At 42.0% G+C, this 10,605-nt stretch overlaps 3 protein-coding genes across 3 annotated transcripts in view; 2 read left to right on the forward strand and 1 right to left on the reverse strand.

Annotated features, from left to right (window-relative positions):
* The window catches only part of hps5 (HPS5 biogenesis of lysosomal organelles complex 2 subunit 2), a 32,199-nt gene extending 27,228 nt beyond the window's left edge, over positions 1 to 4,971 (forward strand). The window contains exon 25 of the mRNA XM_008312065.3: positions 4,959 to 4,971. The gene's annotated coding sequence lies outside the window, so the exon portion shown is untranslated. The remainder of the gene's footprint in view (positions 1 to 4,958) is intronic.
* On the forward strand, positions 2,157 to 6,593 carry islr2 (immunoglobulin superfamily containing leucine-rich repeat 2). The gene is made up of 2 exons (XM_008312071.3): positions 2,157 to 2,508; positions 3,220 to 6,593. Exon 2 carries the CDS (start codon positions 3,229 to 3,231, stop codon positions 5,374 to 5,376), a length of 2,148 nt encoding a protein of 715 aa, XP_008310293.1. The 5' UTR covers positions 2,157 to 2,508; positions 3,220 to 3,228; the 3' UTR covers positions 5,377 to 6,593.
* The window catches only part of stra6 (signaling receptor and transporter of retinol STRA6), a 15,468-nt gene continuing 10,807 nt past the window's right edge, over positions 5,945 to 10,605 (reverse strand). The window contains exons 16-18 of the mRNA XM_008312074.3: positions 10,463 to 10,605; positions 9,476 to 9,613; positions 5,945 to 8,379 (exon numbers count right to left, since the gene is read on the reverse strand). The exon at positions 10,463 to 10,605 is cut by the window's right edge and continues 28 nt beyond it. Of these exons, the coding sequence (XP_008310296.1) occupies positions 8,159 to 8,379; positions 9,476 to 9,613; positions 10,463 to 10,605 (502 nt within the window). The 3' untranslated portion in view covers positions 5,945 to 8,158. The remainder of the gene's footprint in view (positions 8,380 to 9,475; positions 9,614 to 10,462) is intronic.

The raw sequence follows: 10,605 nt of genomic DNA on the forward strand, positions 1-10,605 counted from the left end.
CCCATAGAAATGTGTACAAAATAGATGTTATGAAAACAGTCCTCCCCCGTGATGGGGATCGCGAGAACAGCCTGTCTCTGAGGCCATCCTCCCTTTAACAAAAATATTTTTCATTCTTCACAACAAGAACTTCAAAACACAGAACCGCTGTAAGATGATAGGAGGGTGTTGACACTGTATGCTGTTGTGTCACTTACAAACACACAAACACACTTTGTTTGTGTGGTCAAATGTCTGGACACAGTGTAGTCACAGTGATATTTAAAGGCGTTTCCACGGATTAACACATGCTGCGATTCTTTTTTTTAACATAATGAAATCCAGATCCTGTCAACACACCGTGTCTCTTGGAAAGGTTTTGATCATACCATCATAGTTTTCCACAGACCTGCCTAAAATACTTTCACTATCGCCTAGTTGGTCTGATTATATCTGGCACTCGGTCTTATCTGTGCTCTGTGAGGAACTGTATACAGCTGAGCCTTTGATAAGCACAGTTACAGCTTTGTAATATATCAAATGGAGTGAGTTGGTAGAACTTCAAAAACCTCAAAGAACTCCAAGGGAAACATCAGAAAAAAAACAACAAAACAGCATCTAAAGTAAAGACGATGAAGCCTCCACAAACTCAAAAGAACAGTTTTAAGTATATTGTTGGAAAAGAATATTACAGAAACTGAAATTGTTGGTAGTGAATAGTTATTTAAGAGTTTGTAAATTTGGTTTACAGTTCAGCACAGGTGTCTCCTCTTGCAAATGTAAGTACTTATTTAATTTAGAATAACAATGGTTATATAAAAATATAATCAATAATAATTGCTACTAACATGGACCGATCTATCTACAACTACTAACCGACTAATCTACTAAATCTATCTATCTAACACTGTTTAGGTCTAAAGAAAGGGAGAGCAGAATATATAAACTAAACAACTTGGCCTACCATAAGTGTCCAAACCCATCAAGTCTGAGTGTTGTCGCCATCTAGCTGTTGTGAGGCTTACTCTGTCTGCAACTATTCCTTGAATTTAACTGACCTGAAATGATCAAATGGAAAACAAAACTATATTTCTGTGGGAAATGTTAGAATTTCATGCCACACCCTGTTGTTGCATACAACTGCAAACCAAGAAGAACACGACAAAAGAAATCCATTTTAGTTTATACTGTAATGCGGTTTACTCGTGGTGAGGATTATTGCATTTGTTTATGTGATTTTACCATTTCACCAGAAGAGGCCAGCATCTGCCTAACAACAGTCAACAGAAGAACGGCCCAAGTCTGGTCTATGTTACAAAAGAACCACAGCATATGAACAAATTCAGTGGTGTCTGAAATATAAACACATTTTATTTACATTTATTTCGACGGCAGGGCTGACTAATGTTGATGTCTGTACAACAAAATGTGTGGTCGGACGTATTATCTTAATGTAAGAAAAAGACGCCGATATAAACACACATTTATACTTTATATAAATGTATAATTAAATAAGTGTCTACCCTACTTCGTCCAGTAAAATGTGATCAAATTGACGATTGGGGACACTGCAAATCAAATCATTTTCATTTGTCGTTTCTCTAAGTTAAACGTCTGTCTGCCTATAAAACACATTTTTTAATGATATTTTCAGTAGGGTTTCCTGTTCCTGTTTTTATCGTATTGGAAATCCATGGCCCGAAAAAACATTAACTTTAAACCACCAGTTGATGGCAGTATACTAACACGAAAACACTGGCCCACGAGCACGTTAACGTTGATTCAAAAAGTATCAGGGTTTATTCCAAAAGGCAAGATTATTTATTAAATTAATTTAAAAAATGGATTAGCAATAAAATACTCTGTTTATGCGATCGAAGAAAGAGAGATAGTAGAAACAATAATGTCTTTCTGTTTTATTTCCCTTCAGTGGAGCGATGCGGTTCTATGAATCAACATTTTGCGTGTTTTCTTTTTGTGCTGACTTTTGTTTGTTATTTTTAATTAAATAAATCGGCAAAAAGGCTGACTTTGTAAGTTACTACCCGTCGGGCCGTTATTGGTGAACTCTCCAATAATGTAATTAAAGTCAGTAAACAGCGGACAAAAGAGACGAATGAGGTCAAAGATAAGGCTGAGGTCGGGTTACTCAATTAAACATCAGCTTGTAAATAATGAATTTTCTTTGAGGGTGGAGAGCTGTGTGCAGCCTCTGTGTCTTTAACACTCGGGAAGAGCAGAGATGGGAGAGGCTGCGCGTTCATGTCTATTTTTTTGCTCCGCTGCGCCGGGAACGCGCACTGGGTCCACACGCTCTGGAGACTGAGGAAAAAAGAGCCGTCGGTTTTGCAGCAGAGGCTCATCTGGAAAAATGATCTTTCCACTGTCCTTTATCACCGACAACGAGGTCCGTACATGTAACAGAATCCAGCACATGTGAGGACTCGAGTTTTTAAACTTGCAGCAAAGGATTGTAAACTCTCCGAGCGATTTATACAACGCAGGATCTGAAGTTATCAAAAGGCACAGGTAAGGAGAATCATTCAAACAGATGATGAAAAAAAAAAAAAGATAAGGAAAAGGCAGTCAAAATGTAAAACGTACTTCGAAATAAGATAAGAAAAAGGCAATCAAAATGTAAAACGTACTTCGAAATAAGTGGCTACCGACGGGACGTACTGTCGGTGCGCCTGTGCATCAGTGCGTCAAACTGCAGTAGTGCGCAAATTAATACTTGGAGCATTTCCGACAAACTTATAACTAAAATAATGTTTTGTTGAAGACGCACGAAGAGGAAATGAGATTCTTTAGTTTTTGGCATGAGACAGCATCAGCTCCTGCAATCAGGGACTTTGACCTGATGAGACCAACTGACCCCAAAGCTGCTGCAAAATATGGTTTACAGCAGTATCTGTGCAAGCTTTGAAAAGCAGCCTACATGTAAACCAGTAGTGGTGATTTGCATGCTTGGGAAATGCAGGCTTGCCATGTGATGCTTTTGTTGGAGTGCATGAGCAGCAGCGGCTTATATTGTGTTGTTGGATTAGTTCCTTTTTTGTGTTGTAGTTGTAGCTCTCAGTTGTGTCTGTTTTATCAAAGAGCACGCAGCTGCAAAGCGAACAGGGCAGGGCAGCAATCGAAGGCTTGACTCTTCCTTCCTGCTGCATTAATGGACATGGTGGGTATGTAAACATCAGATAAAGAAGTCTGTGGCTAATGTCTGCTAAATTGATCTTGCAGGATCAGAAAATGGCGAGGAGGTTGCTGCTTCTCCTGACCATGTGGACAGCTGCGGTTGGCATTGTGCAGTGCTGCCCTGAGCTGTGCAGCTGCCAGGATAAATTTGCTCACCAGTTTGCTGACTGTGCTTACAAGGAGCTGCTGGTGGTACCTGTGGGTCTGCCCTCCAATGTTACCACCGTGAGCCTCTCAGCCAATAAAATCAGAATCCTGAAAAGCAAAAGTTTCGTAAATATCACCCAGGTCTCTTCTCTGTGGCTGGCTCACAATGAGCTTGTTACCATAGAGACGGACACTCTGGCCCCCCTGATTCAGCTCCGTAATCTGGACATCAGTTACAACAAAATAGTGAACTTCCCATGGCAAGATCTGCAGAACCTCACTGTCCTACAGCTCCTGAAAATGAACAACAATGAAATGATTAATCTACCAAAGGACGCTTTCTCCACCCTCAAAGACCTGAGGTCGCTGCGCATCAACAATAACAAATTCACTACCATCGTTCAGGGTACCTTTGATGCCCTCACCTCCATGTCCCACCTCCAGATTTTTAACAACCCCTTCTCATGCTCCTGCAGCCTGGAGTGGCTGAGGGACTGGATCACAACCACCAAGATTTCTGTTCCTGAGCCAAATTCAATTCTTTGCGAGGCCCCTGAGCACCTGAAGGGAACGCTAGTGACAAACATTCCTAAACTGGACTGCCGAGCCCCCACCATCTCTATAACCTACCAGCCCAACGTTGAGGACAGTGAGATTCCTGAGGGAGTCATGGTGGTCTTGAATTGTGAGACACAAGGGAGCCCCGCACCACAGGTCAGTTGGGAGGTAATTGCAGGGAATCAAAATTATCTTTTCCCCTTGCCATCTTCTGGGGAGATAAATGATAGACCAATTAATGATAAAGCAACCAATAACCGGTTCCTCGTCTTCAGAAACGGCAGTCTCATCATTCTTCAGATGAGTAAAAAGGAAGATGGGAATTACAGCTGCTCTGCGGTCAACGATTTAGGGAAAGCGGAGAGCAGTGTGAGAGTGGCGATGGCAGGCTCCCAAAAACAGAACAGCAAGTCGGCGCTGGATTCTGCTCTGGACAAAATCCAGTCATCGAGTAAAAAGCCTAGCGTGCCCAGGATCTCCAAAAACAATGTGATCAACTGGAGCAAGACTGAGGAAAAGACCAAGAGCGGTCCGGAAGATTCACGAGACAAAATCGACCAAAGCGAGCAGGGCGGCGGCGTTTCGAAGAACCCCACTTTTGCCAGTAAGTGTGGAGTGAGAGACAGCAGCGAGTACATCTCCAACCACGCCTTCAACCTGAGCCTGGAGGACCTGAAACAGTACACCTTTGATTTTGGTGTGATTGCACTAGAGGTGTCAGAGACAGAGGCCAAAGTGCAGCTGAACCCACTGCAGCTTCCCAAAAGCAAATCCAACCTCCACCTCAGTCAGAGTGACAACAAGGAGATGGTGGTGAAAGAGCCGGTGGATTTGTACCAGGAGTCGTCTGGTAAATCCAGCCTGGACATGCTCTACCTCTGCATCAACACAGGGAATGGACATTCTGTTGTTCAGTGGTCCAACATAGAGGAGGGGGTCAACTCCTATCAGTTCCATGGTTTAAAGCCTGGCACCAATTACACTCTGTGCCTCACCTATGGGGGGCAGGACTGCCAGGTTCAGGTGGTGTTTACGACCAGGAAGAAAATCCCGTCTCTGCTCATTATTGTCGTTGTCAGCATCTTCCTCCTGGGACTGGCCACTGTCCCCTTACTTGGCGCCACCTGCTGCCACCTGCTGTACAAATATCAAGGAAAGACCTACAAGCTGATCATGAAGGCCCAGAACCCGGATCAGATGGAGAAACAAATGACGGATGAGTTTAATTTGAGGGCGTCTTATGTGGGCTCACAGAAACCGTACAGCACCAGCGAGTCCGGCGACGGCGACGGAGAGGAGGAGGAAGGAGAGGAGGGAGACGCAGACGGAGAGGCGGAGAGCAGCGTGGTGACCGAGTCGATTCCAGGATCTTCATCCAAAACCAACCAGGAGGAGTTCGAGGTGGGCTCAGAGTACAGTGACAAACTCCCGCTGGGAGCAGAGGCCGTCAACATCTCCGAGGAGATCAACGGCAACTACAAGCAGCCGGGCCGCTGAGTGACGCTGCTGCAGCCGCTGCAGCCGCTGCAGTACCCCCCATCACCTCATTAAAACACTTTACTTTTGAATTATAGCAGGTAACTCGTCCTTCATCACAACGACTGAACCATGACGCCTGATAGAACTGAAGGTGCGTCTCTGTGAGTTCCAACCAACTTTCTTTGTTCACGCTCATTTCTTTTACCTCAGAAAACGCGTCGCCGGACACTGAGGCTGTAAATCGGTTGATGTAAGATAATAGTAGTCTACTGTAAGGTTAACCTGAGTCACATACGTTTACAACCGTGCAAGCACAAATGTGTATTTGTGAGTCAGTTTTAAAAAAAGTGTGGCTCCCAGTCAGCGGGACGGCCACTGGGCATCGGCGCACACACCGGGAATCACGTGTAATCTAAGGCGAAAAACGACATTAAAAAAAGGAGTCGTGGTCTTCGAGAGCACAAAAAGCAACAGACCAAAAAAGTGCCATATATTTATAGCCGTGTTAACGTCAGGGAGATTCGTTTCTCTCTCTCTCTCTCTGTCTGTGCGCCAGGCTGTGGATGAACCTGTTTTTAGAAACCTCTCACAGGCCAAGTTCTCTCAGGTGTCGGCGCAAAAGCAGCAGGTGGTATGAACGATACCGATACCGATATTGTTATTGATAAAGATGATGGACGGAGACGGTGATGATATTCCACGGATTTCCGTTGCTGAACGCTGCGTCCTGCCCGATGTGCCGCGAACCAAGCGAAAGGAACCTTTCCGTTCTGTCTACGTCATGACTGACCGCTCAACTCTCTTCGACCGGGGTTTAGTTTCACACGATGTAATGTAAAGCTTTAAATATATTCGACATTCACCTCTTACGACCAAGACCACGGGTGTTTTTTTCTCTCTCTCTCTCCAGTGAACGTGTCCATCCACGGCATGTCACGCGTATTTTCCCTGTGTAGTTTTTCTTAGTGTAATCTAGATGACTGTAGATGTTGCTGTCGACCTGTGATGTGAAACCACGTAAATTAAAGGTTGTTCTTTTTTCTTTTTTATGACTGTCATTTTTAACAAAGCCCGGACACAGCAGCGCGCGCGCCCGTCCGGCGGCTTCACTGTCCTGTATTCTAACGCATAGTGTGTTTTCGTGAACTATGTTGTAAATCAAGAAGCCTTGTAAACTTTTGGAGATTTTTTAACATAATTTTATGTACGTGAAATTAATAAAACGAATGAAGGTACACAGGCTCTTTCGACATTTGTATTTGACAGTTAACTGATCCAATCTGACCACGACAGCGGGTCTAAATATAACATGTATAATAAAATCACACGTGATCATGTAAATAAACAAAATATAATATATTGTTGAATATTTCGACATGGCTGTGGAAATGTTTTAGTTTGTTGTTCGTGGTGGATTCCGGTGCGTTTTTGCGCGTTCGAAGGAAGCGCATGGAGAAGAGCTGAAAATAACAGAACGACCTCGGGGAAAAAAACAAAAAACAAAACCAAAAACCCATCGATATGTGTTTAACCCAGGAGTTTAAGGTATCATTGTTCAAGTGAAAACAGCTGAGGGTCATTTTATAGTCGAATAGATGGACAACACCATTCACAGACAAAGGTAGAACATAACAATGACCTTGAATTATTACTAAAATTAACTAAAACCACAGACGTGAAAGTTGAACTCAGGACGCATTCACTGAATAATGGAATTCCGAAACACCATCATTGACTTCACATCAGGCAGAACCATGGTTTTACTCAGTAGGAATTGAAAAACAATAGTAATAAACATAGAAACATCAATATTATTATTATTATTATTATTACTATTAGTACCCAACATCTGTATTATATTGTATATATATGTCTCGTTTCTCGAGCTTCTACTTTTTTTTAATAATTAAATATGGCCATTCAAATTTCACATTTATAAAAACTGGCAAAGTTTCAATTGACACATTGACATGACACAGCACTCCTAAAATAAGTCACTAATAATGTAACATATAGAAATGCAGATTTATATTTTTTGGTTCAATTTTCAGGGTTATGGAAAGACAGTTTGGATAGCTGTATTTTAAAGGGGGAACTGTGTCATTCATAATGTGAACACAAACAGCTCAAATAAGTGTGTATAAAATAAATATCCCATTACTGCTAATTAAAATTAAATTTTCAAATAAGTTTGCAGACTTCAGCCGCACGTCAGATGGTAAATGTCAGAAACCAGTCAATAAACAAATATCGGTGAGCGTTTTATACACCGCAATGTCTACAAATAAAACTGAAAACAATACAAATACACTCGATAGTTTCTAATCCACAGGCTGAAACAGGATATTCATTATTCAGACAGTGAGGACGTCATAAATATTGAAACATTCTACATATAAATACAATCTCCAACAGTTTGAGGTTACAGTGCATGGCTGCACATCCATCTGTCCAGATTGGGGGAAAAAAACACATTCTGAATTAATTGCACTACATATCGAACATCTGCAATTAACTATAAGACAAAGCATCATGTGACATGCATGATCGATGAATATGATGGAAGTGATACGTGATCAGAATATTACACCAGTCACAATGGCTTTTCTGCCTGACTGGAGTCTGAGCTTCACACATAAAACAGCCGGGAGGGAAATAACAGCACAAAACAAACACACAATTTCAGCTCAGAAAACAAACAAAAACAAAACAAAAAAAACAGCCTGTTGAACATTTCACACAAAACATCAATACTGGATGTTGATAAAAATTTGCATCAATCATCTCCGTCACGTATCCATTAAGCCCGGGCTGTAGCCTCCACCTTTTCACTCCCCTCCACGTTGCTGCACTTGACGCTGCCATTCAAAATGCTCTCTTTCGACTGACGCTGGTAGTGCTTCCTGGTGCCCACCAGTGAGGGGTTGTTGGCCAGGGTGTAGAGGAGCTGCCAGTGCCTGCGGGCCCTCTTGGCACTGGACATTTTGTAGTGTTTCTTCTCCTGCTGACCCAGCTGGATCCCTGCAGACATTTCACAAATCATATAGAGCCCAAAGGTGTGTCATACATAAACAATCATCTAAAAAAAAAAACCCAATGCAAATGAGTTTTGTCGAAGCCACTTAGGACCAGTTTGATACTTGAGCAGGAGTAATAATAGAAAGCAATCATCTTTAATCCTCCGAGCTTCACACCAGCCCACTGGGCCTGTTATCAACACACCGGATGTCTGAGCCCCTTTGGGCCACATGAATATGTAACAGGCAGTTGTGGGGCTTATCTTTTTTAATCAGCTACTGAAAAACTAATCTTTATAATACATTATTCAGATAGAGATAATGCCGCGCTTTCAAGATACAAACAAGCCACATTTCTACTGTGTGTGACTGCAACAAATTCCACAGATTTCACAGCAGCCGATACTGTAATCCTCATTATTATTTACCCTCAAAATAATAGTGTTGCTGTAGATCCAGCATCTGACTGAAAAAATGTTGATATCTTACAATTTTGGCATTTCAGATTTCTATTTTTATTTTTAATATAAAACGCAGCACTAATCTATAGGACCGAGGCCCAGGTGAATGCAGGCACCTGATGAGTTTTTGGTGGGTTTGCTGCACACATCTGCAGGAAAACTCAATTTAGCCATGACATATTAAATCACAACTGTAAAGCTTTCATTTTCTTTCCACGGGTGATAAAGGGGTGGGATCTGATTATGTGTTAAAGTGAACTGTGGCTGAATACTAAAAAGCTCTGGGGACATTAGCGACACCAAACTGGCTTTACTGTAGAAATGGATGGAGAGGTGTACCTCCTGACTGAGAAAATGTCATACTTTTGTCAGTGCAGAAACAAATATTATTTATTCTGTGCATATTTTCTTATCTGCACAATTATTACTAAAAATCAGGACGTCGCGATTGTAGGTTTGTTTGACCTTTTTGTCATTTATTGGCTAATAAAAAAATGTTTTTTATTTATTTTTTATAAATACCCCTAAAACCAACCATCACATTTCTGTGGCAGGTCTTGATTTTTGAGCCAAATCGCTGTTTAATGTATAAATTAGTAAGTGTGTGGTCCATGATTTGGGGGCAGGGTTATTACAGACCCTCTTCGGCGTCCCGTGACCTCTGTTGAGTGTTGGTCTCCTGGCCCACAGACTGCAGCAGCATCCCGCAGAAGGCCTTCATCACAGGGTGAGACTGGCTCACCTCAATCTTCAGATAATGAGCATAGCAGCGGTAGGCTGCAGACAGACACAGGGAGGAGGGGCTTAACTCTGACTGGGAAAAAGCAATAACTGCGGAGGCCTGCACCGCATGTTAGCTTTGAGGCAATCAGACATAATAGCCATACATTTCTTTAACCACCTGCTTTTTTTTTTCAAACAACAGATGTCCTAAATTTGCAGCAGCTTCAAAAATGGGCAGACAATTACAGTGTCTCGCACTGCACAGAATACAGATATGATTGGAACAAGGCACTGCAGTGAGTCACTTGCTGGGTAGAGTGGATAAAAGGCACATTTCTGGCCTTTGAGTGGGATCAGTGAGAGTGCATTAGCTCTTAGATAAAAGCTTTTTTTATGCCTCCACTAAGAGATTAAAAAACACAGTGACATTTTAAAAGTGAGGAAATGGTGATAAAAGAGAATAAAGCTATGTTGAAGAAAAAACAACAGACACCGGATAGAAAATAGAAAATAAAATGCAGGTTTTGTTGTTATTTACAAATATATATGAGATGCACTTTAGAACAATAAACCTGAATAAGGTTTTATTGATCACAAGAAGCGAATGGTGACGTTTTTTAGTTCAATTTTGCAAGTAGAAATATTAAGCAGTTAATAGTAAAAATTCATCCAGCAGATGGCAGTAACACAATCGAAACTATTAAGCTCTATTTTTAAAATCAGAGAAGAAGAAAAAGAACAAGCTTTGGAAGAATTAACATTATTTGAGGTGCGAGTGATGGCCTAGACTTCTACGATAACAGGCGGTAGTGGTTACACCACGACTGGAGACGTACAGCTCCACAGAACAGTGGCGCTCCTGCTATGTTTAGCTGGTCAGCTAGTGTACAACACCTTACTCACCTGGGTCAAAGGCTTCGACATTGCGGTTGAGAAGACTGATGTCCATACGACCTAAGTGGATAATGTTGAACAGAGCTGTGATGACCAGGCGCCACAGCGCCAGCAGCACTCCGATCAGGACATTGACCGGGAAAAACAGGAAG

The sequence above is a fragment of the Cynoglossus semilaevis genome, chromosome 6 (genome assembly GCF_000523025.1).
Source record: "Cynoglossus semilaevis isolate Cse_v1.0 chromosome 6, Cse_v1.0, whole genome shotgun sequence".
Classification (NCBI taxonomy): domain Eukaryota; kingdom Metazoa; phylum Chordata; class Actinopteri; order Pleuronectiformes; family Cynoglossidae; genus Cynoglossus; species Cynoglossus semilaevis.